The 27,914-nt window shown below is 39.8% G+C and overlaps 1 protein-coding gene and 1 long non-coding RNA gene across 3 annotated transcripts in view; one reads left to right on the top strand and one right to left on the bottom strand.

Annotated features, from left to right (window-relative positions):
* Positions 1–27,914, top strand: part of LOC26534154 (uncharacterized) — a 63,257-nt gene that overhangs the window by 11,623 nt on the left and 23,720 nt on the right. The window lies entirely within an intron of this gene.
* On the bottom strand, positions 8,401–9,285 carry LOC6902502 (uncharacterized). 2 transcript variants are annotated; one of them, XM_015181081.2, is made up of 3 exons: positions 9,115–9,285; positions 8,628–9,043; positions 8,401–8,570 (listed from the first exon to the last, which is right to left on the bottom strand). In XM_015181081.2, exons 1-3 carry the CDS (start codon positions 9,191–9,193, stop codon positions 8,529–8,531), a joined length of 537 nt encoding a protein of 178 aa, XP_015036567.2. In that variant the 5' UTR covers positions 9,194–9,285; the 3' UTR covers positions 8,401–8,528. The 2 variants fall into 2 exon arrangements, with proteins under 2 accessions (XP_015036567.2, XP_002133047.2); XM_002133011.3 differs by having other exon boundaries at positions 8,401–9,043.

Genomic DNA, 27,914 nt, shown 5'->3' on the forward strand with positions numbered 1-27,914 from the left:
ATTTGTGTACTCGTAAGCATTCTTATTTTTATCGGCTCTGTCTTTATACATATATAGATATCACTAGACAGCAATGAGAGTCCGGGGGCAAGTTCATCATTTATACCAAAATAAAAGTGCCCGGTAATTGGAAGATAGTTGGAAGAAGTGTGTCATCAGATTATTATACGTGGAACAAAGTTCAAAGGTGGGGATTTGCTTGGGCATAAATATCCATTTCAATGCTTTCGTACCCTGATTGCTATCGGTGAACAGTGACAGGAAACTATCTCTTTCCGGCGCAGTAATCTAAGAAGAATTTTTTAACAGGAAATAGAAAACTGACAGACAGCGGCTTTGGTTGGTGTCCACTCTTTTGGGAAAGCTCAGAATGTCTGTAAAATAAATACAAGAAGTATTTTTTTTGGTTCTTTGCTGATTGCGTTTTGGCAACAGATTGGAAGCAAGATAGCCGTGAAGAAAACATTCAACACAAACAAACAATGACAGTACATATACCTATGGGCTACGTTTAAAAGACCACTAAAGAGATATGTTTTCAGCCAGGCTATAAAATGATTAGATCTTGAAAGTATTCAATTGATGAAGACCTATCATTGAGGGGTTCAAAAAGTTCAATTCGTCGAACTCCTCGTACGTAATGTAATTATCGCAACCTCGTACAGAGCCGTCTGCCAAGGAAAACGTCACACTCCAGCATTTTTTTGAGGTCATGGCGATAAAGTTACTGTTCCCAGACCATATGGTAGCGCTACCAATCCGTCCAACATACAAACTTCTGGAGGTTTTGGCAGCTCTCCTCGATTTCTATCTGTGTGTAATTTGTGCAACAAACTTTGTCATGCGAGCCCTGGCAGTTAGTAAAGCTTCTACCAGCTGCGGTCCTGCTGCAAAATAGAACCAGGAGCAAGACCTGAACTACAACCAGGACCCTGGCCAGAGACCACGAGCTAATAAATTTTCAAATTTGCATGCTAATGGATGGCATGGAACTGTTGCTGCAAAGTTCTTAACTTTTGCTTGTGGAGGAGTACTCTGAAACGCTGCCGAGTGTTTGTAGGTGGACTCTGTTCTGTCTTATCCCTGGGCCCGAAGCATTGCCATGGAAATGTTGATGTGGCATCCTTCTCCGAGCTGAGATGCATTAATTGCACGTCGAACTTTGAGTGGCTTCCATCATGCGGCTTCCATGGGCACAGAAGCAAGGAACGAAGTGCTTGCCGCCAAGTTAGGATCGGTGCGTTTCACGCCAGCTAATAGAGAGATAGTTATATTTTCTTCATTAGCTGAAAAATGCAATCCACAGAGACCTAAAAACGCCAGAACCACTTTGGCCGGTGGTAACCTGCCAAAATAGAGCCATGGCTAATGAAAGTGTCATACGTGTGCCAAATGGGGCCGCCAGAGGAGACCCTACATTGCGAATCAGCATTTAGGGGAAGTAAAAAAATATGTAAAACACTTTTGGCAAGATTACGTGGTAGGGATTTTCCAGCTGGTGGTAAATTCCATTGGAACAGAACTTCTGAACCCCATCTGTCTTTTTTTGCAGTGACAGTTTTGCATTTATCCGGGGATATTCTGAAAGGGATTTCAAGAGGCCACGGCCTATGCGCTGAGTATTTCAAGCACTCATTGAATCAGTCAACCGTTCACGCACTTACTTTGGCCTCCATTCGCCATTCCAGTGGCCCTCCAGGACGCATCCATTCAGATGGTATTCTATTTGAGTTTCACTCGGAGTGCATTCATGCATTCCACTCCATGACGAGACCTTTTAGCTGGAGACTTTGTCTGCATTGCAAGGGCAGCTGCAGTGCAAACCTTCCGGCCATATGGCCATTATGAAGTTTTCTAATTTATTATGCCCACGCAGCCGTTGGAATAAGACGTTAATTTTGTTAATGAACGCGGACAGACCCTGATCGAAGGCGATGCAGCTGACAGGGGATGAGAAAATGAGGAATGATAATTTAAACAATTATTCAACTCAAGAAAGTTCGCGATAGTTGAGAAGGAGAGCAGGTTTATTTAGTTTTTACTAGACGTCTGTCATTTTGATGGTGTGAAATATTCATTGTATCAAGAATTTTCAAGATAGACAGACTGCTTTTGGAAGCAGATGCTTGCAACACCGAATATGCCTTTACTTACCTGCCACTTCTTCTTTTAGCCTATATATGGGATTCAATTTGCCTTTTATATGTGTGTAGACTTAAGCCCATTTGATATAATTGGATTTGCCAAAGTAAATGCATATATTGACATCATTTTAGCTTTCCTTTCAAAAGCTCAAGGAAAAGGGCAGAAAACCAATCACGTTCGGTCTGAATGTTTCTTTATGATTGAATTATTGGCTATAATATAGAATGGGAATACTTAATACTGTAACATTGGCAGGCTTAAGGATGCTTGAGAAGGTCCACCTTTCTGTCTACTTTCTACTAACTCTATTCAAATATTCGATTAGTTGTTGAGCACAGGTCTGGAAGATCCTTTTGGTTCTATATTTATTGGCAAACGAAAATATTTGAGCTGGCTTCTCTCCACGCCAAACAATTTAGCGTCAGACAAACAGCGAGATGCAGCTATTGAAGGAGCTTCAGCTCTTAGACTTTGGCCACTCCAGGTCCAGGAAAGTTCGAGGAAAAAGTTTTGGTACTCAGCTGCTTTCTGGAGTAAAGCGCCTCACTCTCAGTGCAATCCCTTGCATGACTGAACGTGTTTTGACAGGAGATGGTGCCCTAACTGGAGAGGGATTTCACGTGGGCGAGTTGCAATTTATGCATACTGCCGGGAGATGCAAAAACAATGCGAACAAATCTGTAAAATCAATCTTGAATGTGGCAGGCCAGCCAGAGAAATTGGGTCCGGGAAATTCGCGCAGTATCTCCAGCAGAAAGCGTACGATACATTGCTTGTTAGCATGGATTATTGCTTTGGATTTCCTTTCAATGAGGAAAATAATTGAAATATTACCCAAACTGTTTGACGAGGTTTTGAGGAGCTTTTCAGATTAGCCTCTGGTAGGTTCTTGATTAGTAAATAATCGTTTTATGTCAGCACGGATACGCATTCTAAAGTGTTCGACTTCCATTGAGAAATAAAACAATAATAGTCGTGCATCACGCAGAACACCAAAATCTCTATATGGCACTTTCTCTCTGCTTGACTCGACATGAAAATTGGCTAATAAATGTATAGATGTGTGGTAGTCAGCAGTTATTTGGGGTTCGAGTGCCATAAAGCAAACAGCAGGGCGCAGGACATAGCGCATACGCCACGTTGTCAACGGCAGTGGGCAGGGTCTAAGTGGATAAATTTCCAGGCTCTGGAGGGATAAGCAGATAAGACACATGGCTTTGAGGCTGCCACATCTTGTTGAAATACTTTCTCTTGTAGTGGCCGCATAAATTTCGGAAAAGAGAATAAATCCCACACAGCAGGCAAGGCGGCTTTAAAATTTATTAAATTTCACACCCGCTGCACGGTAAACAAAAACGTAATAAATATTATATGCTGTATATAGACATGTATTTATAAAACTCCCTAATGCAACTGCAGAAACAGCTCTGGGAACCGCAATGCGGACGGCAAACAGCTTTCGCAGTGTAATGGTCGGTTATGGCTTTTTGCCATAAGATGAGAAGGACTTGAGCTTGTGACCTCCTCAAGTGCTGTTTGTCGGAATTTATGTCTGAATTGGTTTAGAGATGGAATGAAAGTGCAGGACCTTCTTATGTTTATCCAGCTCTTAGAAGTTTCACCAACCAATTGAGAGTTAAATGACAAAATTCCCCCAAGCAAGACTCTCGTTTAGCTCTAACTAATTTAGTACCCAATTTAACAACTCAATCATAAGTCTGATGAGGCCAAAGACTTTAATGATGATAAGGATCTCTGACAGTATTATACTCATATTTGATTGGAAATTTAACAGCTCTGGCATGGTACAGCATTAAAAATGTAATTAAATATTGATATCCGAGCGTGCAATAAAAAAATATGAAAAAGGCAAACGCATTGTCAGAACGACTGACAATTGAGTCGGCGATGAGTCAGAAATGAAAAAGATTTTTCGCATTGCTTGCTGCTGCAATCAATTATGGCGAAATCAATGCATTTCTCTTTGGTCTTAACGCTTCATGATGGAAAATGAAACGAGAGAGACAAGAGATATCTCTCTCTGGCAGAAATTAAAGAAATTTTTTAATTAACTGAAGATTTGAAAGGAATGATTGGAAATACCTGCACATTTTACTCTACTAAACTTTACGACTCACGACTTGTCCTCTAGTTTGTCCTCTTGAAAAATTGCAAAGTATAAATTGTCTTTGCCAAGACTACAAAGGATGCAGGGAGGTCAAGACTTTGACTTGCGTTTTCGTTTGCTGACAAGGGATTGCAAATACCTGAGGAGAAACGAGAGGATTTTAAAGCTCTTTTTATCTTAACTTATCCTTCCACAAAATATTTCACATCGCTCTTAACTATAATTTATAATAATATAACATATAAGTTTAAAACATTAAAAAGCAGCTTTAAGGGCTGAAACTTTATGACAAATGAGTGCAATCTGTACACTCAATTACGATTGGAGTACGTCTGTCACGCGTGTCGTATGAGCAATGCAATCAGAATTTTGCTGTGCAGCGAACTAATTCGCATTTTATACCCGACAAGACAGTGTCAATTTGTTAGATGTTGCCAGCGGTAGAAATGTTGGTGGTGCTGCTGCCGGCTAGTCTTTCAATGTGGTTTCATCAGTGGCCAAGTTAATGGATGCCTGCTCTAACCGAGTATTTCCTCCGACTGCCGTAATTTCAGCGGTTTCCTTTTCTATGCTGTGCAAAACTTTCCAGCTACTCAAATTTGTTCTATACATCTTCTTCGTTTTTCTGTATGAACTTTTCCGTTTTATTTTGTGTTTTGGTTTCCCTTTTTGCACAGTGTGTCTGTGTCTTTGTTGCGTATAAATGGCCGACAATTAGTTTAATTGTTTTCCTTATTTTTTGTTTCTACTTTCTTCCATTTTCATTGCACTCTTCTCTCTTCTTATTGGCGTTCATTGATGGCTCTCATTGATTAGTTGTGCAATTGTTTTGGAACTGTCATCGCCTTTGTTTCATTTTGCTCCACGTATGTATCTGTTGTACTCTTTTTGAATGGCCATCAAATACTAAAGCGGTTAGGTTATAGCTGCAGCCATTGTTGGGACCAGAAATCTCATTCTATGCTGGAAAAATTAAAAAATATTGGTTGCGAAAATCCAAAGATGGGTATCAATTTTCATGTTGCTATTTTCCGATTTTCGATTGTTTCCGGTATGGGGCATATTGGCCATATATCGGCATCATTTTTTGATAGTTTTCAGATTCCCCTTTAAGAGCAATATATGAGGAATTTAATTTAAGTACTTTTTTACAGCCCACCCATAAAAACAGCATATCGACCAAAGAAAACTACTTCGCTTTTCCTCCTTGAAGTTGAAATGCACACAGCACATGTGATGCTGGGTCTGGAACGAAAGACAAAGTAGATTTGATTAAAATTGATGATGCTCTGCTGGAGGTTCTATTTGCTAGAGGACGCCTGAAAAATGTCATAAATCTTTGTCAACTCTTTGAGAGAGTAAAAACAATCGAATTTAATTCACTGAAGGGCACATATAATACTTTTGCAACTGTCACTACAATTTCATAATATGCAGCAGCTTAAATTAAAAATAAATCTATTCTATATCAGACCCAACAATCTGTCAACAATTTCTCTTGCCATTCGCCAGGGTAACTGTAATCCCAACAGTCACTAGAAAATTAAACATTATGAAAATTATAGAGGGTCTCATAATACAATATTTTAGAGTCAACATTCCCAGTGCTCCCCATACAGATTTTCATAATTTGTGGTGTTTTTGTGTGGGTTCGTGGTTGCTGTTTTTCAGCCAAATGCCAGAGAGCAGCAAATTGCATTCAATGTAAATTTCCAAGCGCCAGAGGAGGACTCTTGACTCTGGGCTCAATCCAATTTAATTTTACGCCAGCAAAAGGAAATATTTCCTCAGTTGTGACAAGAACCGCTTTGCTGTTGTTTTGATGTTGATTTATGTTATGATTTAATTTCCATTTTTAAAGAAATTAATTTCCGGCATAGCGGATTATAAATAGGATTTGATGAAACAAAACCTGTTCCTGGTAGACCGTGAGTGCTGTACTCCCCCGTCTGCTGTTTTTGAAACCGAAATAAGTATGCCACGTACATACATGGTTGGCTAAAGACATTCGAGTAAAACAATTAACCTTTTCAATCGAAGTCAGGACCTGGTCTGCACTGGATCAGAGGAAAAGTACTGATACTAGATATATTCGAAAAAGAAAAACTTTGCTCAAAATGCTACACTTCGATAAAAAAATATTAGAGAACTCATTGGTGAAATTCTGAAAAAAGGATCAACGGCATATTTATTTCTTAGTTTTGCTATTTAAATTTTGAGAGTTTTTGAGACAGTTTTCTTTCTTAATTCTTTATTCCGAAAAATGGCCATATATTATTATTATTATTGAGCTAAAAATCACATCAGCTTAAGCTTCAGTAATCGCCTAACATTGCTTATAATTACTTTATGATATAAAAGAGAATTCGCCAATCTTGTTTGGTCAATCTTGAATTTATAATTTATTTTCGCGACGAATGAAAGATACAATTTCTTCGATTTTGAGCATATATCATATACAATTTTTTTGATTGCATTTACTGCAATTTTTTGTATCCATATTTTACGAATGTTTTTATGGGTTCTCCCCCAAAGCCTATTCAATTGCGATACAAGAAATGCGCAAAGCTGTCAATCATTGTCACGGTTTTTATTTGTTCCGTGCGACACACGGGGAAGGGACGATTGCACAGCAGGTAGACTATATAGATATGAATAATGAAAGGCACTATCTTTTATTTTAATAGTGAGAGCACTCTAATAAAACAACAGTTTCGTAGGCATCGAAGAGATAATAAATAACGATAAAATACACTTTGGCTGCCGGGGAAAATCCACTCTAGCCCCTGTCGTTTTTAAATTTTATGTGGCACCAAAGGAAAACTAAACAATTTGCATAGCTCCAGCGAAAACGTGTGAAAAATCGACAGGCCCAAGCCCCACACAAATCAAGCGAAATAACTAATTTTTGTGGCAGTTATTCGCTGAAGTTCTTTTTGTAGATAAATGTAGCGAGAACAGCGGTAAAATATTTATGCAAAAACCCAAAAACGCTTTTAGTTTTTGTATCTTTGTGACCTCATGGGGATGTGATAGCGAAACAATGCAATTAAATGATGGACATTTGATGGAAGGGTCGCATCACGTACACAATGGATGGGCCAGATGGAAATGTGAACCTTTTGTAGGTCACTCTAGAAGATTTATTCGGTAAATGGCCCTTTGATTTCGAAACTTTCATCGGAAACACCACAAATGTTCAAAGGATGAGTAAACAATGATCTGTAAAGTTTCAATATCTGGTTATATATATGTATATAGGAAGGTACGTTATATTTCCGGCTGCTTCAGCTTATGGAGCAGCCAGAGCTGCAGTATCTGATGTTTCACGCCCTTATGAAGACGATGCTTATGTTGCTTATTCGAAAGCTATCAAATTATCTATTATATTTGGCGCTCTTTCAATTCAAATACATTTCCCATAGCTATCAAATTTGGCGCTTCTGCAAGTAATAAACTTTCTTGTTTGCCCAAAGGTCTAACAAATTTTCGGCACTTTCGCCTAGTACTGCTTTTGTGGCACACCAACTAGGTGTGCTATCTATTCCCTCTACCTCCCAGATGTGCCATTAGTGTTTTTTCCTATCATACATATGCCTGGTGTGCAGTTTGGATGCTCTCTGCCGTTGCCAGACAAAAAGTTGATAGAATTTTAAATGAGCTGGATTATTTTTGTACGAGAAAAGTTTAAGCTTTAAATGGAACAGTCACCAAGGCAGTTGTATACTCAGTGAAAGGCGAGATGGAATTATCCTCTTTGAAATATTTGGGCATTTATTAGGATTTTTGTTCGGAAAATATTTAAGTCCACATACAATCGTTTGAAGCAGCTTTCACTACCTTTGGTATTCAATTCATATTTAGTGAATAAACAACATATGTGCAAAAATCACACTGGTACTGAGTAGCAAGTTATATTCATTTTAGCTACATGAGGAAATGATTCTATTCTGTACAATTAACTATAATTTGTATAGCTTAAATCATTTAATAAACTGATCTTTTATGAACGTTTTTAAGGCACGGTCCGCTTTCTGTAGGACGAATCAAGTTGGATCCCATCTGTTTTTGTTTGCATATATGTATTAACATCTTACTAATACGGAGAGAGAGAAAAATATGAATAAATTTAACCGGGAAGTCAAAGATTGAACTGATATATTTTGGGATTAAATTAAATATCGTTGGTGGATCGCCTTCGATTTAATTTTATGGTTTCGACGCCACTCCTTGCCACCGGTGTCCTGGAGTGATCTTAGCCAGGGTGTTTGGCCCCATGGGTACTGGAACCCACCTTCTACGATGGAAGGTTGTTAGTGGGTCCATGGTTAGGGGGTTGAATCAGTGGGCTTACCGTTCCCGTCACTGGATTCATTGCCGATCGGAGTACACGGCCTGGGATGAGAGGCTCATCGACGCTGTAGCAAGGCTCCCCATTCTCGTCGCTGAACTGAAGCTCTTCATCCGAGGCGTTGCACACAGACTCCTCGCTGTTGCACGGAAGCTTCCGCTGCTCGACACTGCTCCGTAGATCCACATACTCAACCTCGACATGGCGTTGGTTCTCGTCCCCAGGACTGCGTTTGGCCAATTTGAAAGGAATACGGATTATCCCATTCGAATGGGCAAGTAGGCCCATATTCTTGCCCAGCTCCATCCCATAGTACATGGCGTCCTTAAGGGTGTCGAAGGAACAGATGTGGCGCATCATGTCCTCATCCATCAGAGCACACGCTTCCACTGCGTGGCACAGATCATTCACAGTGGCGCCTACGAGTAATAGGAGAAGTAAATTACATTTTCCCCATATACCACTCGGACTGTTCCCTTAGTTTACTCACGCTGATGCGGCTGTGAATGCAATATGCCGATTATATGGGGCAGCACCGATGCAAAGCGGTTGGGGCTGATGTGGTCCATTTTAAATTTACAGAAATATAATTACATTTGCAACAATTTGTACGATTTGTATGAAAGTGTGAATTGTTTTAGTGTTGACTTTTGATATTACAAAGGCTGCTGGGATTAATCAGCATTAATCGTAAATTATTTGACTCACCAACCAGTATTTGACGACCCATCTCGTAAAACAAATATTGTTAAAATTTTTGAAAGTTTAATTTCTATTAAATATACAATAAGAAAATGTTATCAATGATGTTTCACCTTTCAACAGCTATCCATAAAGCATAATTCAAGAATCATCCGAAATAGTTAAGTGTGTTGAACGCAAGTGTTGAACAAACGCCAGTAAGTAATTGACACTCACACAGAAATTGTCAGACAACGCCAACAAGTACATCGAGCTCTTACATACGATTCGTTTATTCATCTCGCATTCGTGTACGCGATCATCCGAAATTGCTAATTGGTACTGTGGACAAAGAATGTCCCAATTCCAATGATTCCAAATGAGATCGTTCGGAGCAACGGAAACAGTTCACAAAATTGCGGCAAATGGTGTGCAGGGCCGCTGGCACTCAATTTTGATGTCACAACTGTTCTAGCGATTTATTTTTTCCTATTTGTTTCGCATGTCCAACATTTAAATTTATCAACATTATATTGGGTGACGGCTGTTTGTGGTTTTGTGCCACACATTTTGGTCAAAATTGCGTATGAATAATTTAATATTTCTGGTTTTTTGTCCTCTCGTTAATTGGCTGCTGTTTGATTAATTGTGTACATACACAACGCTCTCTTGGACACACCTTAAAGCCATGGAAAGCGGATGATTTCAATTAGATTTTGACCGCAGCAGGAAATGCAAAGGATATGAATGACAAGGATATCGAAAATAAGTACTTGTAAACAAGCCACCCAAAATACTGTACATGCTGTGCCTCATCACGCTGTACTTCCATCAAAGCCACAATTGGCTCGAAATTCAATTGCTGCCAGTGTTGGCCTCGAGTCAAATGAAATGCCTATCTATGTAGATCTAAGGAAAATGAAACTGCCACAACTCCGATTTGCATTGAGAGAAAAAACTTTTGCGTAAGGGTAAATTGGCTCGGTTCAGTGTTCAGCTTTTAAATGGAAAATGCAATCGACAAGCATTTTAAGGGCAGGGACGGGTACGGTACGGGAAGTGCCTTTGTGAGCAGTCATAAGGCAGCAATAAAATTACTTACGTCACACAGGGACCATGGAAATCGAATCGAATTGCAGGAAAAGATAAGAATGGAATATACACTTACGATATATATACATACGAATGCATGTGAAAGCAGAATACTGTCCACATTTGAAATGTGTGCTTACAGCACAGTTTGCATTCACTAGAACATCTCTAGGCTGCTGGCTGTGGCCCTAATAGCTGCACCAGAATGGCGAGTCCTGGCCAAACCGGTGCATTGATTATCCGGGACTCTCATATTCGTCCAGGTGACAGCTTATGTCTGTGACTTGTGAGCTGTTAAGTGCCACCTTGTTCCTTGTTCCACTTTAGCCACTTGTTCATTTCATACACAGCTCTAGCTTACTCGCTTGCAGATTGGGGAATTTGTTTAAATAAATAATAATAATAAGGTCTTTGAACATCGGAACATCCACTCCAACAAAGTAATATTTGAGCTTTCACTCCAACAACAAAGCACACTGCGCTTAGCCAAGGGAAATAGCTCATCATTGAATCGTAATCCTCTGGCATAATGTTTTGATTGGACGGCCAACGACAGTCAACTGCTCAGACATGTCAAATGCCCGACTCAATTTACCGACCTCTTGGCCCTGGCCACAGATACAATCAGAATATTGTCAGCCCGACATTTACAAATTTGCGCCCAATGAAACACTCTGCAGCTCTCATCCTGTCTCGCACTAATTGATTTAATTTATGCTGTGCAATTTGAGTGACTAACAGTTATATGTATCTAAGTTATTTTTAAAGATATATATCCACAGAGTCTCAGAGATTAAAGTGGGAAGTTTAAGAACTTAGTTATTTAATTTCAATCCATAGATAGTTCTTTTCAACTATCCATAGACATTTATGTTATTTTTCGCCAACTCTTACTGAATTTGTTCGCACTTTTAGAGAGTACAATAGTTTGTCATGTGTTTTTAAAATAGATGAAAAATAATACTGACTATAAAGTAGAGCCTTGGTTTTAAAGGAATTTAATGGACTTCCAAGGAATCCTCTATGCCTACCACTTGGCGCTAAGTTTTTTGAGTACCACGCTGTTATTTTCACCCCAGAATTTATGCCACGTGCGATTTACTTTTTGAATTGTGTGCGCGGAATACGCATTCAGCACAAGAACGTTTCGCCTAGCAAAAGGCTATAGGAACCACACAAAACGCCCAAAGACGTGTTTACAGGAATGGTAAAGGGGTATAAGAGCACGCATAAATTATACTATACCCTCATAAATGCCACAACCCATATCCCCAGACTCATAAAATCAGGCATCGTTACGTTTATTGAACTTGATAGTATGTTTCCGACACCTAGCCCTGGGTGGGGGCCATCCCCATCTAAAATTAACCGTCTTTATTTGCATATTAAACCTTAATTATGAATGGATTTTGCTTAAGCGATCTTTAAAAAATATATATATATAAAAAATCTTTAAAAATATTTACTTATAGGAAAAATGAAAACAAATTAAAGCTGGTTCTTTAATCTTTTAAGATGGTAGTTTGTAATTTGTAGGTAATTTCTTCCCATGAGCATTCCATTAAATTTTTTAATATTATTTTAAAATGTAATTTGTTTAATTTTTTACCGCCTAAATTAGGGCAGACGCAATCTTCGCTGCTTATTTATAGCCATAGAGACAAATGCTACCCATTTGCACATTTACAAACCGAAAAAAGCTAAACTTAAAAACAAATAAGCTTAAATTATCAGCTATCATCATATATATGTGATATATAATTAAGCATGTATAAATTAGGACTTTCAAAGGTAACAAAAGGAGTGAATCAGTGAACTCAGTAAAGTCGTACTGGTAAGGGGATGTGAAATTTGATGTGAAATGCCAAAAATACAAACCCCAATTGATTTTAAATTCAACCAATAAAACTGCAACAAAGGCGGTGCAAGACGAAAGCAAACAAGTTGTTTCCACAGCGGATAAAATCAGACGGAAAATGGGGAAAAATGCAAAAGAAAACACTGCGAGGGTGAAAGATAAGAAAAAACAATAAGAAAGGCAAAGCTGAGTAAAAGAAAATCTAAAATTGACCATAAACCTAACACCCGAACCATATTGAACCAAATACGAAGATAAGCGCGGAAGAGGAAACACCAAATTGATATACGCTCCCCTTTTGAAACACCCTTTCAGAGAATATTTTATGACGATTATGAGACGATGTTTGCTGATTCTTTACAGTGTTTACGAGTATGCTTTTCTGATCAGCATTGAAATCTTTATTACCATAACTATCTGCCAGAAATTTGGAATAGACGATTATTTTTCTAAACAATTTCATACATTTACGTAGCTCTCATTAAAACTTTTTCTACGAAACAAATCGAAAGCTTATTGAAGATTATTTTGTATACACATTAAAACACAAATCTTATTTCCACTTGTAATAGAAACAATGGGTCTGTAAGGGTATCCAAAAGGTTAACCATACAGTCACGTATTTCCATGTCCTCATTTTCGTTCGGTCCCCATTTCCCTACTCTGTTAAAGGACAAGCCGTAATTTGCTGGGCGGACTCGAGAGGTGACAGCCGGATTGCCATCATAATAATTTGAATAGAACTGATAATCTTTGACAGGCGAAAGTGTCCTTGACTGGCAACAACCCAAAAAGGTGGCCTGCTTTTGTTCGAATCCCCCCAGTTATCTTTTGTTTTTCACGCAGTTAAATGTTCATCGGCACTCGTTCAACTCTAGCAGATCCGATAGAATTGTACCTACTGCTGCTGCCGGTTGACAAGCAGCAACAGCCTTAACAGAAGTTTAGTTTATTATCAGTTTTAGGCTAATAGAAATTCAGCAATGGAAGCTTGAAAATATGCCATCTAAATATTTATTTTCAGGAGGGTAGTAAACATATATCCATTTAGCTTTTTGAAACCATTATTTTATCCACTCAAACTTGCTTTAAAATTAACTTTCAAGATTCACGGATAATTTCGTATAATTTTCACAGCTGTTCTCAAACGAGCTTACCAACTTTCTTGGAACCCTTTTTTGTCAAAACAAATATGTAAATGATGTTTGAAATGTGTAACATATGCGAGTGGTGGTCAGTTCTGGTGGACACAACTGATTATGTTATTCAGATTAGCCTCAAAAGTCTGCAGTTGGAACCCATTTGTCGTGTCCCAATCATAAACCCTTGCGCAATGTGCCACATCCGCTTTAAGGTTGAAGCCAACAAAAACACGTGATGGGGCGACCCAAATTGGGTAAATTTCGGTGAGCTTTCGGCTGTCAGGCCGAATGAACGTAGAGCCGATGAAAAGAGCAGTGCCATCACCTGTCCACCTCCCCACCGCCTTCTGCTGGTGGCGTTGATTGCGAATCTTTAAGTGGTCCTGACAGCGCCCCCCCAAAAAAACTGACAAGACCCCAAGAATGGAAAAACCAGGAAATACGCAAAGAAGCCTGGCAAACATGCAGGGAGCTAAAGGAAAATTGGATTTTATGCTTATTTACATTTGCCGGCAGCCAGCAGGTGCAGGTACGAAAAAAGAGGTGCAAAATGTCAATATATCTCCCATATACAAGTATCGCGGAGCACACACATATACGATCACATATTTATCAATACTTACAAAGGAAAACGCAAAAAAGATTGCATCTTTCCGCTAGCGGATATTGATGTGGATCAGCTCCATTTAAGCCACCTGCTCCTGTCTATATTCTGTAAAATTTATACGACTATGAACATTGATTGTATTTTCATTGCAAGGGGATCTTTTTTCCAATGATTTTTAAACAGCAGGCTGTTGCTAGTCCTGTTTGCGCTGTATGATAATGGGAATACATTTTGAAAGCGATGTGTACAGCTCGAAGGGAAACTATGGAAATCCAGAAACACCTTTTTTCAAGAATTTATGCGTGCAATTTAATAAATTGTTTCTCATTATTCCAGAAACACTTTGTTTGTTGGGGACAAATTCAGCAGATTTTATCGATCCAAGAATAACGAATGTTGAGTCATTTCGAAGGTCGCCTCCACGGGTGTCCTTATTTATCATGCACATAGAAATGTATACACTTTTATTGAGCCCCGTGGAAAGTGGTCCCCATGGGATAATTAGTATAATACCAGGCCGTTTCAACGAGGCGTATGAGTAATTTATGCTAAGCAATTGACTTGTTGACAGGACCAAATGTGTATGTATATTCCAAGCTTAAGATAGATGGAGATACAGAGGTTCCAAAGCACTCATAATCCTTAGGCTTAAAGTAAAAAGACGGAACAAAGGAGCCACAAATCCCCGGTAATCTCCATGTAATTGACATCTGATTGGAGGAGCAGCCTCTGGCTGGATGCCAAGTCCTCTCTACGTGCTGGCGGTCTAATCTGCCACCGTGGAGTGCCGTCGGGTGGAGGAGACATGTGATGAGCTCGTTGCGGCTCGGCGCGGTAACTAAAATCCAGATGAAAGCCAACACCTTGTCGCCAGGTGACACCGCATCCACACAAAACACCGCCCACTCATGTGAGCCCTGAACGTGACACATTCTTCTGTACTTCCTGAGGCAAAGGTCCGCGAGGTCAGCGGGATCTCACAGCCAAAAGAACATGACAGGAAAATGCTAGGAAAATGGTTTCCCAAACTGAATTTTCTCTTAGCTCATGGTGGTAATTGGAAACGTAAGCTACTATCAAGATATGCAGGTCGGAATAAAACTGGAATCTTGAGTTGGGTAACTGAAAACTATTCAAGGCTTTGTTAGTTGTGAAATTTTCTTATTGATTAGCTGGGTTATTCCGGAATGCTCATACAATGTCCGCAAATACAGGAATACCCAACCAATCATTAGGCTCCCTCCATTCAGTGCTTCCTCCATTGCTTCTGATGATGATGATGATAATGATGGAAGCAGCAGGCATCAGCCTTTCTTCTGAAGCACAGGCTTTCAGGATTTTGAAATGGCCTCTGGGCATTCAGTGCCGCCGTCAATAGTGCAACAAGGGACAGGATCTGCTCCCCTCAACTGCTGGCTTTCACGCCCCTGATGCTGCTGTGGCTCCTTCCCTTGCTGAAGTCACAGGTGCACGGAATAATGCTTAGGCTTTGCTATCAGATGTTTGTATCATGTCAGAGGTGTCCAGTGCTGTATAGTGGAGACATTTTCCGTCCTGTCTTGGGCTGCACTGTCCTTCCCTGCACTTTAATTTCTTATTATGTGTCCCCTTTTGTATTTTTGTTGCTAGGAGGTTTGCCATTCAGTTATTAACACGTTAAGCTAAATTACAAGCTTATAATAATGGGATTGGCAATGGTATTACTTCTCGTATTAGCCAGCCAGTGCTGCATCAAAATTCACACACACGCGGCCATAAATCTTCGAATCCCATTGAGCCAAATGCATTAGGCTGCATAAATAACTGCTGATGCGAACATAATTCCAGTCATGGACATGCACTAAGTACTCTCACACACACTCGCACGTACCCTCGATTCGTGCTAGTACGTATATAGTATATCCCCCAAACACTTTTGGCTTTTGCCTTCCTGCCATCACATCCTCTGCCTTTTTGGCGGACCAGAAATTTCCACAAAAAAGGAAAATGCAGCTCGCTGGCTGGTTGGTTGGGTGGCTGCCATTCAGTCTTCTCACTCGGCAGCGGAAGATGAAATTTTATTATTTTAGCTGGTTGTCATGTTACCCAGAGATAACAAATTCGTTTACGATCATTTCGGTGGGTTTACAGCCGGCAGCACAGAACCTCCGAGTACCATTTGACAGTCGGAATATCCTTTATCCGACTACAGATCGTTAGTGCATTTTATGGGCCAGTCGTACCACTGCATACACGAGTACTCGAAAAACCTTGAATACACTTTTTTGTGTCTCGTCTTAAAGTTGTTGGGAAATTGGAGAACATTTTGAATCATTGACACTGAAATTTAAGCAAAAATGTTTGTCTCTGTTTCTGTCAATTGTTCACAAATTTTTGCAAACATTTCGCTGCCTTGCACGTAGTTCGGCCATACAATTTCAGTCAATTTAATTTCCAGCATTTGTTTTACATACATATTTATGTCGGGGCACGTGCCTGTCTGACTGACTCCCTATTCGACACATTCGGCTGTCATCTGGCATGCAGACGAGGGTAAGAAACTATGAGCCTCTGACCATGTTCGCGGTTTTTGTTTACGGATTTTCAGTCATGTTTCTTGGTGAAGAAATTAAAGTAAACATGAGAAAATCATGTTAGGAATTGCAACGAAAGGGAAACGGATATTTATTGAATCTGAATAACATCGAGAGAAGTTAGGACGGAACTCATTCACATATATATTTCAGAAATTATAGACATTTAAAGAAGATGTCTAAGTATCAATCAGGTCTGTCCGCTTAGCTGAGAAAAATATTTCCTTGAAATTAAAATTGTATTAGGTTTTAATTTTTTTATTTCAGTTTTTAAGTCTCGATACCATCGATTCAAAATTACTTCTGTTTGGTTTATTATTTTTTCACACTTTGATTATCTCTAATTAAATCCCTTCCCTGACTATTTTCCTTAAACTGCTGTCGCTAATTGAAACAAATGATTTAATGAAGGCAAGAACAACCAACTTTGTCTCGAATTGTTTCATAATCCAACAAAGAAAAGTTGTTGCTCCTCGAAACCCCCTGTCTTCTCTTACGACTATGCATTTCCGGTCTGATGCTTTCCACACCAGACCAGTCCCGACAAAAAACAGAGCCAGAACCAGGGCCTAAACCAAACTTAACTGCTTGCCCTGGGGGTCTTACCATCCCATCCGTCTGCCCCGTCTGCGGCCTGTTGTGAAGTATGCCAGAAGCCATAGAGAGCACAGCGGGGAGCTTTTCCCCGTTTTCTTTAGTTTTCTTTTCGGTTTTTTCTCTATTATTTTGTTTTTTTTTTCCATAATTAAACGCAATTTAGTGTGCCGCCGCCATTTCATGAAAAGCACATGGGGCCACTTGTTGAGGAAGGATAGGGCAAAGATCTGTCAGTCCTGGCCCCTGGAATCGTCTAATGAAATTATTTCTGGAATGCCGGGGAGGTACAGTTAATTAATAAGTGCGACAGAGGGTCAAAAAAAGTTTGTAAGCGGGTTAAATGAAAATGCAATTAATAGAATCTGTAGTAATGGAAAAATCAACTTTAAATTCATTTAAATTTTAAATCAAAAGTAATATATTTATCTTTATTTATTTATTAAAACAAACTTTTTTCGTCCAATAAAATATGTTCAGTAATAAGCATAATTTAAAAAGAGAAATATCCATAGACCAAAGGAAATTATTTTGATGTCCGCCCCATAAAATAATCTGCCAAAGTGTCGTAAATTTTGCATAATGTCAGACTTTTGACAGTTTTATGCATTTAATGCAAATGGAAAGACATCCCATGGAATTCACAGACACTGCAACTTTAGGGATAGATTTTTATTAAAGACCGTATACATTTTGGGCTTACATATGTTTATGCTAGACGACCGAAACGATATGCGAATTAAATGTAACTAATTTTCAGGTGGGCAGATGACAATTCAATTGTGCCTTGGGTCTCCAGAGGCTTACCATTGGACACGATACGGCTCTTGGGGCTGCAATGGTGGACAGCCAAAAGGATGACATAATTGCGGCCCCGAAAGTCATGGACGTGGTTTGGGTTTTGTCGCAGTATTTGCTGAAATGTCGCCATATCCATCCGCAGCTGCAGTTCCGCATCCACCTCCAATCGTTGCTCCAGTTCAACCTCCTTCTCCACCTGTCATTCTTACTTTTTCTCCGATTCCTCTTGTCTGGTGCGGGAGTATATGCGTCTGGTAGCTGAGGGCCCTTAACAATGCGTACATGTCTTTCGCAGTTTCCCCAGGAGAGATGAATTAAAAAAGGCTGCAGCTTGCAATCGGCGACTATTAAAAAGGCATATTCCCATGGGGCAGATCCCGCAAATGGCTGGGGAAAAGGAGGGCATCCTAAACAGACAACAGGCGACGTTTAACCATTGTCTAAGCACTGCAGGCAAAATGTCAGGAAGCAGCAGCAGAAAGCATTTGCAATGGCAACAGAATGGCGCCTCGAGTGTTTACAGCAATTCATTGGACCCCGACGAGGGTGCGACAAAGACAAAAGAAATGGGCGGAGAAAACATTAGAGAAACGATTCCCCAACCCATGAAAACTACTCTTGTTAAATGATTTTTTGCTTCAAATATTTTTAAAGCTGATCCGAGACCCATAAACAATGAAATGTCAACAGTTGGGTCCTACCTCTAGTATGGGGCACCGGGCCGGAGAATGACAGTTCAGCTGACAGTTCGGCTAGATGGATGGATGGATGGATGAATGGAGGAATGGAGCCAGCAGCGGCCTGCGGTCAGAGTCTGTCCCGCATCTGCCCCTTGTGCCTTATTGGATTACAGTTGTGGCCACATTTATTTACCCTCTCCTAGCCGATGGTATTTGGCCACACTGTGTAAATATGTGAGTGAGATACCAGGCCCATCTCACCTGTCCCATTCCGAGCAAACCCCGGGTAATGTCACAGCAGTTGATTGTAGCCACTACTCAGGGTCCTCCTGATTCACCTTTGATGTTCTGTCTGGGGCAGATAAATATTGGTAGAAGGGAAAGGTACGGCAAGCTTGATATGGGGTGCTCTGAGGAATTATTCCTTAAGTTTATTAGTTGCGCACATTTCTGCAGTGAGAGATTGAGTGTCCGCTCGAGTACGAGGTTATGTGAACTTTGTATAGACGTCTCTGGACTGCCTCTTATTTCCAAGTGTGTCACTTAGCTTTAACTGGAATTATTTCGAAACTGCCGCAATAAAAGATACTTAAAATTGGATACTTCTGGGTAGTGCCAGCCAAATATGGTTCCGATCAAAGTACAAACATTTCATCCTGCCTGTGGCTCTGTGGGAGTGTGTGACGAGCTTTGTTTCCACTATTTGCATATATAGTCATACGTATACGTGCGTACCTGTGCGGATTATACAACGGCGGCTGTTTGCACGGGGAAAAAAAAGAAAAGGATTGCTACCGTCAATCTGATAAATTTTCAAATTTGCATGCTAATGAATACCGTGAATCAGCGTTGCAAAGTCTCAAAACTTTTCAACTCATGTGTGTGCGGACCCCTAACTTTAGTGCCAGTCTGAAAAATTCCAACTGGGTATATCATAACACCATAGGCAGTTCAAAGGTGGCAGTTCTAGTGGCTATCCATTCGAATGTATAAATGGTAGTGGGGTAGAAATATAATATTTACTCCTCAAACTGTAAAAAAGGCTCAGTGTATGTCCAAAATACAAACCTCTATTCAAATCGTGTTCTTATATTCCATTGATAAAGTCAAACTTAAGTTCCGCAGAATGTTTCGTAACAAGCACTAGTTACGCAGAGATTACACATCATCCAGGAAGTCCATTCCTCCTCCAATAAAATATTACTCTCGTCTTCCTTTTAGCTCCCACTTTTATCAAATTTTCTATGCAATTTTTATTGGTATTTTGTATTGCTTTTCCGTTTCTTTTGATTTTGCAGCCATTTATCTCTACTTTGTTGCGGTTTTTGTTTGCACACTTTTTGTTATTGGTGCAAAAACCGCACCCTGAAATTGAAGTACGACCAACAATTGCTGCTGTTAGTGCACGTTGTGCAATTTGTTGTCTCGTCTTTGCCATATCCCTGGCAGTGGGTTTTTTACCAACATTTTCACCCCTAAATTAATTGCAATTTGGTTAGTACTTGAATGAAATCCTAGCGTTGCGTTACGGAATACCCTCTTAAGAACCCACACAAAAGGTTGCCCGTAAAAAACCATACGAATTCACTTTATTAAAACGCAACCCCCTATGGGGTGCGGTTCAAAGGGAAATATGCAAAAGCAGCGTGTCCCCGCTGTGTCAGCGTATGATTTGGTCTGTCGCAAGACAAAAGAATGCCATAACACATGAGTTGCCAAGGCAGCACTAGCACCAGCACTAGAGTTGAGGAGCTGGGACCTGCTACAACAGGGAATGAAAGTGTCAGAGGATTTCCAACTGAACTGTGGTAGAAATACCACTCACAGGGAGGGGTTGTTTGTGCGAAATCTCTGCTGGTTTATCCTAAAAGTCATGGCTTAGACAAATGTTTTATGCTCCACTTGGCTGCATTAGCCTCGCGCATTTTGCTCAAATGCCGCTGGCACACGCTGCGTATGAGTTATTTATTGTTAAGCGATTTTCCGTTGATTTTTTTGGATGTTTGCAGGAAAATGCAATCCATGACTATGCACAACTTTACACAACCTCAATTTTCAGCAATAAGAAGATTTTTAACCGAGTGATTATTACGTCTCATATATACCAGCTCCGAAATCAATAAATACTCTCTCTCGAATCCATAAACTTAAAGAAACGTGGTATATACAAATTGAGAAAGTCTTATAGCTCAGAAAGTCTTTAATTTACTACTGAAATCCTTTTATCATGATTTAATTTTAGATTTCACCAATTTTTTTGAATCTGCAACATTAAATTAAATATCCAATTTCCAACAAAGTGTGTTTTCGAGAAGCAAAACTAAAATTTGATGGGTAAAAGCAACCACATTTTGCCAATCGATTCTTGGGCCATGTAATTCAATTGCAACCGTCATGGAGTGAATCGGAAGTCTATGAGAAGTGTCTTCTATTCCGCAGCGATTGCATCAAATTTGATGGGGCTACGGTCCATAGTCGCATCATAAGCTTTCATCGTTATGGCGGAGTTCGCCATCCATGCACAGTTGCATCCAAAGTACATTAAATGAACAGAACTTAAGTTCACATTAACTGGATAGAGGAAAAGACTAACACAGTGTGAGAAGGAGAGAGTGGGATAGTCTTGAGTCGAAGCATTAATCGATTGGCAGGGCGCACAGACCAAGGACATATCTAAAAGCAGCAGCCAGCAACTTGTACACTTTACCTCATCTGTGCCTCGTTGCACTTGTTTACCTTGTCAACTGTTCGGTTAGTTCCCACATCCCAGTACCAAGCTCCACCTCTCGACGCATTCATTCAAACGCGGTTTGTATTTGAATTTTCCCCATTGCGCATTCAGGCGTTTCATGACCCTCTTTCGCTGCCGTCAACGGCCAACTTTTAGCCAATGCCTTGGCAAAACACAGTGTAGAATGCAGTGATAGCCTACGACCATGCCATGGCCTTTAACACATTTGTTGCAGCCAGTTAACATTGCCGAAGTGGCGGTGGCGCGCCGCAAAGTGGGTAACATAATTGCACGTTCCAATTAGATCTGTTCTGCAGAGGAGGATGGTAGTTTGGATGCTTGCAAACTGAAAAAGGACTGGTTTTCGAATTCTTTATCATTTCCATTGTATTGTCCACAATTCAGTTGTAAGAAAGAGCAGCAGCTGCCAGTGCCAGTGCAACTGCAGACAAGTTGACTGCAAATATTATGACTGCCTTGTTATTCTTTGTGCTGTGATGAAAGCCAAGACATTCTCTTGTTGACGTGATGAAAATTGTTGCCATAACTGACATCCCAGCAACAGGAGTCGGAGGAGGATAATGGACACTGATGGCGTCCGACTTCCATCTAAATTTAACCAGTCATTGTCTCCGTTTGACTTACAGCTGAAGGTACTTTTCAGACGCTAAGCAGCTTGATTGATAGATAACCCACATAGATATCCTATCCATGGATGGTTTCATAGTCCCTTATCTGGACGTTCCCTCACAATAATCCAATTTGAGGTTGAGCGAAGCGTACAACTTTTTTAATAAATTATTCCACCAGCTCGGTGGCAGAGGCATAATCCAGTTATGTACACTTGATAAAAGGCTTTATTAAATTGACAATACAAAACTGCTTTATTGGATTCGGAGTAAGTGAGAGGGGCAGGAGGAAATGTACCTTACTTTGATGTAAATGTACGGAGACTTTGCCTAGTCGAACAAAATTATCCAAGCTGGTAGCAGGAGTTGTATATCAAAAAAGTCAATGAGCTATTAAAGTAAATTTCCAAATTATCATCGAAATTATTGCTACCATTTACTTACAATCACTAACGAGTCCAAAGAGCAGCTCTTTTCTAACCTCTTGCACTCTCAAAGTGAACTACAAGATGGCGAAAATTTGCAATGCCCTCCAACACTAATTATATTCTCGAGGCAATCGTCTATATCCTTGACTCTTGTTATATAGAATATTATAAACAAATACTCATGCAAATTGCTGTTCGTTTATTATAATGATTTGACTAATTTGAATTTGTTTCCACATTGCATTTGAGTTGTCCCTGGCGATTCCCTTTGACAGTCTCCGGCTCATTTACAGCTGACTCAAAGCGTTGCGCATACGCCCCGTTATTCCCAGTGCCGTCAGACGCCACGCCTAATGCATAGTAAAACTGGAACTCGTATGTGGTTCCGTCACCCCAGACGCCGCCACTGGCATTAATGGGAAAAAAGTTGCTGCTTCGCCCTGTGGCCCGCTGGCTCTGCCTGCTGGCTGTTGGGTGGCTGCTAACTGTTGGCACTCCCATTAGCAGATTTTTACTCCCAGACGCGTTAATTCACTCACATTTCACATCACGCTGGCTGTTTGCATAAATCAAGGCTGCCTGGCACTGGGTGGACGAGTATGAGTGCCAGGAAGACTATCCACATACCCATCCGACGATGTACTCGACTCAACTCTACGGCTCCAACTCGTATAACTCGGTGGCAGCGGCGGCTGCTCCTGCTTTGTGAACCCTTCTGTGCCACTTTCCAGCGATAGCATGGATGGCAGAATCTCCACCTGGATGGAGCGTATGTTTCCGCATTTATTACACGGCTCGCTTGTGCACGATTTACAGCTTGTTTCCTGAGCGATTTAATCTTTTGGGCTTAGAAATTTTGAATGCTACGGCCGATCTCTCATTTGTTAAAATATAATGAGATTTTCTGGTGAGGCTTGAGAAGGGATCAATAATATGAAGCAACTGCTGTATCCTCGGCTTGTGGTCACTGCCAGAACTCAATTCAATTCATGGTAACCTTCTCTAGTAGTTCCCCCAAAAACACACCTAAAGTGAGTTGCCAAATAAGTGTTCAGAAGTTGGGTTGGTGGCGGATAGAAAGGAATTGTATCTCCAGGCAGCTTGCCATTCGTGCGGCCAAACTTTCGCTGTGTGCGGGCTTGTGTGTCAACTGGTTGGGAAGAAACAGGACGAGTTTTGTGGCTAGAACTTGTATGGAGCCTGACTGCTGGGAGCTTCAAGCAGTGGGTATATTCCTTCCAGATCCAACTAGAAATTTTCCTGAATTCCCAGTTTAAGGCTTTAAACGGGAATTTAATTACTCATAATTGGTACACTTTTTTCCGCTTTGCTTAAGTATAATTATCAGAAAATCCAGAAAAACTTGGCTGCGAATTTAAGCAGCTGTCGCAAATCCTTTTCTTTGCGTTTATGCAACGCCTCAAGCCAAAATCCCAGCGCTAATTAAATTTCAATGTGAAAAGTGCTGTCCTCGATAAGGAATTGGAGAAAAAGAGAACAAATTGAACCTGATTCAACATTTCCGAGGGGATTTTCCACCATTTGCATATTTAATTGGAATCCGGCGTTTAGTTGGAGATTGCGCAACAATTATTTCGCCTGATTAGCAGAAAACTTAATTCAATATAATTCTTTGTAATTTGAGCATTCGAAAATCTAGAAAAACTAAAGAAAGAAAGCGTAACGATGGGCGTAGCTCAGATCTTTCAATAAAGAGCCAATGATTGATTAATCACATTCAATGCCTGTGATTAAGCCACGTATTAATTGGAAATCCACAGACAGGCAGCAGAAGTTTCTGAATTTGGTTCCTCATCGTGATTCGGTTTATTTTTGTTCGACTTTTGACCTTTTTGGTCACGTTTTTGGCATGAATAAATTGGTAAATATAACTATGGTCAATATGTTCCCACTAGTAATCATGCGTGTGTTCATTCGATAAGCGAAAATCGCAGACATGGACTTAAAACTCACGAAAACGATTAGCGGAAAAAAATAAAGAAATAGGAGTAGATAGATGCAAGGTAGGCAGTATATATCGCAGAGGGGAGTACAAAATCTGACACAAGAACGCATAACCAATGGCTTGAAAGCAGCCGGGATCTTGGCCACACTCTGGGCCACATTTCTGCATCATTAAGTGGCAGCAGCATGGCGGGAATATGCTAATAGTCGAGCCCCAACGCAGCAGGGGGAAGCCATATGAGATGTGAAAGATATTTTGTGCACCATGAACCCCCACATAGGATTCGCAAGACAATGACAACGTCCTTTATCGTCCTTCCTGTACTGTCTCTGACTTTACTCTATTTTCTTTACTTTCTTTTAGCCGTCTTAAAGGATCTGAGTTCGTTCTCCATTTCACTGCGCCAGATTCGGCATGCGTAACATTTTTATGCGAAGGATTTGGCATATACTTTAATAGTTGGCAAAAAATATTATACTGGCATTTTGTTGAGCTGATTTACATACATATTTTTTTGGCGGTGGCATTCATGGAAATGTTATAAATATCCAAGAACATTCTTCCGCTGGCTGCTGCGGTAATTCCTAATGCAACTTCACCAACTCTTTGAACATCAAATAAGAAATGCCTAAGGTTTACTCTCTCGTTCTCTGGCTTAGGTGCTTCCGCATAGCCACGTGCGAGTGTTGATAGCAAGAAATTTATGTGGCTGTAAGTACGGCCAGTTTATTCCTACTTTATGCCCTCTTGTGGGAGAATTATTATAGACCCGCTGATGCAGACTCCCTCCTCTGTGAATGTAAGAGTTTGTATGGGTGTGGGTGCACAGTATGTGGCCTGGCCCATGCTTTGGCCAATGCGTCAAGAAATTACTGCCAGGTTATGTTGGGCAAGGTGTCCACTGATAGGGGTCGTAAAATAGTCCAGCAGTTGATAGAGCTACCAAATTTGTAAATAGGTAGTAATAATTCGAATAAACATTATACTTACGATGTATTATTACTTTATGTTTAGTATAACAAATGGAAAGAGCTTAAAAATATATGAAGGACAGATGAAAGACACTTACAGGTCCCAAAGAAAATATGACGGGGTCACACAGTTCTGACTTGAACTCTATTTTCACAACTGTAAATTTTGAAATTTGAAATTTTCAAAAGTGTCGTTTGGGGGTTTCAATAATGCTTACTACTTCGGCTGATATATTTTTTAGGAATATATGTTATTATTATTTATCCATAATTCTCGCAGGATATTATCGGTATGATACTCCTTTAAAAAAAAAGAGATTTTTGTTGTATTTTTATAAATTCCAGAAATCTGTTCAATTTCGAAAATTCTTTTTCAATAATTTTTATTACATACATATATTACATATTACAATCTTCAACCTCTGACCCAAATTTTATTTCGCCATCTTTTTTGATTGCAAATTGATTGGAGAAAATATTTTCAACAGTCGGAATGAACTCCATGACAAAAATATCGGAGAGCGAATAATGAGAGACTGCCTTCAGTCGAGTGCAATTGCAATTCATTTGGTTTTTAAATCAGCAATTGAGCGGAAAATCTGAATGAGGCAAAGGAAAAGCGGAAACGATGATTGAACGTTTGCCTTTCAGCGAAATCGATACCCCTTGAAATTATTGCGAAGCTTGACAGTTTAATGGGCGTGGCCTAAATGCCACGGACATATTGATATTCGTAAATGATAAATATGTGGCTTACGAGTATATGCTAATTAAATACATATTGAATTTGTTCAGGGTTTAATTTAATGTGTGAACATTGTTAGATTGAGTGTCCAGGAATGAGAACAATTACGCCTTTTTAATACTTGTAATTAGTAGTGGCTCTACTGATTGACTAGATAAGAGAGCGGATAAAAAAGAAGAGGGCCAGACTTAGACGCACACTTAAAAGCACTAGAAGCATAAATACAAGGTGAAATTCAAAGGAGAAGCGAGAGGCTCTCGCTGTCAATGCACATTTTGTTTATTAGCATTGAATAATGAATATTTATTACAAAGGAACAGGTGGCGGTCCTGCCAGCAGTATTACTAACGGATAATAACACACGGACCAAAAATCGTTCTTTGATATACCAGAGAGGCTTCTCCGAACAAACTCAAACAATACAACTCTGTTGACAGTTATAGTGCGAACATATTAATCGAACTTCAATAAAGCCCTGGCCTTACACACTTCCGCTCGCTCCACATGAGTCAAGTTTTTGTTTCTGCTATAGCCGTAGCTATGGTTTTTAATTTCTTTTTTTAATATTTGCTTCCCCAGCAATGAGCTATCGGCAAACTCATATAAATTGCACTACAGACCAAGCAAAATGAAGGAAAAAACCAGAATAAATCAGGCCTCCGACGGACGAATCAAATAAAGAAATTGCCATATACCCATCCCAGGGTCCAATCAAAATTGTAAATTTCCATGAATCATTGGCATTCATGCACTTCTCTCTTTGGCTTCATTGCCATGACAATCTACAATTGTTCTGCATACGGCTTCGAATTATCCTACTCATGCAGAGGGCTGTTGGATCCTGATTCACGACCATTCTAGTGGCTTCTGGATGCTCGTGGAATTATCCATGTGACTGTAAATATATAATTAATATTGCCACAAGCCTCTCTCCGTAAGTTCACTTTGGTGTTTCATGAGAACATTTTTTTAAAATATATAAATACATATTCTGAAAATGGCTGCCTTCAAATATATGTAAATTTTTTTTAGGTTCTTTCTGCAGAGCAGATTTCGGCGCTCCATGTTCGCTGATGGTCTGAAGAGGCTCCATCTTTGGAGAATGGGTTCTAGATATTCAATGAAATTGATTTTCCGTCTGATTTTGATATTTTTTTGGGTCATAAATGTTTAAAGAAATCACGTCTATTACTACAAGACATGGAAGCATTGATAATAGAATTCATCATATTTTGTTATATTCAAAGTTCATTCTGCACTCCTGAAATGTACCATAATAAATAAACAAAAGACAAAAAGATAGATTACCACGAATCACACACTCCGTACACATTTTCAGTGCCAAATCAAAATGAATTTGTGGCAAATAATCCGCCGTAAAATGCTGGATAATTGCTTGGCTATCATCCAAATTAGAAGAAACATTTGAAAATGTGTCCACAGCTATCTATTTTTGTTCATGTTTAAGATGCAGCTATGGTTGTTCTTGCTCTGTATCGTTTTAGTTGCTGTTGTACCTTAATTAGTGGTTGAGTTTGTGAGTGGTTCTGTCTGCTATCTGTGGTCTGCTCTAGGTATATTTTCTTGGCTTTACTGTCAACATTTTGTGCCTCCATTTCGCTGTTCTAATTACTTTTGATTAACGATTGTTTGGCCTTCGATTGATGTTCTGTTTAGGTAGCTTTGCACTGCATGCAAGTGCAGAAGCGATGAAGAGTGATTCTTGGAGGTAGTGCAAATAGCTAATTTTATTACTACTTCAGGATGGAGTGGTAGATGAAGTACACCCATA

The sequence above is a fragment of the Drosophila pseudoobscura genome, chromosome 4, assembly GCF_009870125.1.
Source record: "Drosophila pseudoobscura strain MV-25-SWS-2005 chromosome 4, UCI_Dpse_MV25, whole genome shotgun sequence".
NCBI lineage: Eukaryota > Metazoa > Arthropoda > Insecta > Diptera > Drosophilidae > Drosophila > Drosophila pseudoobscura.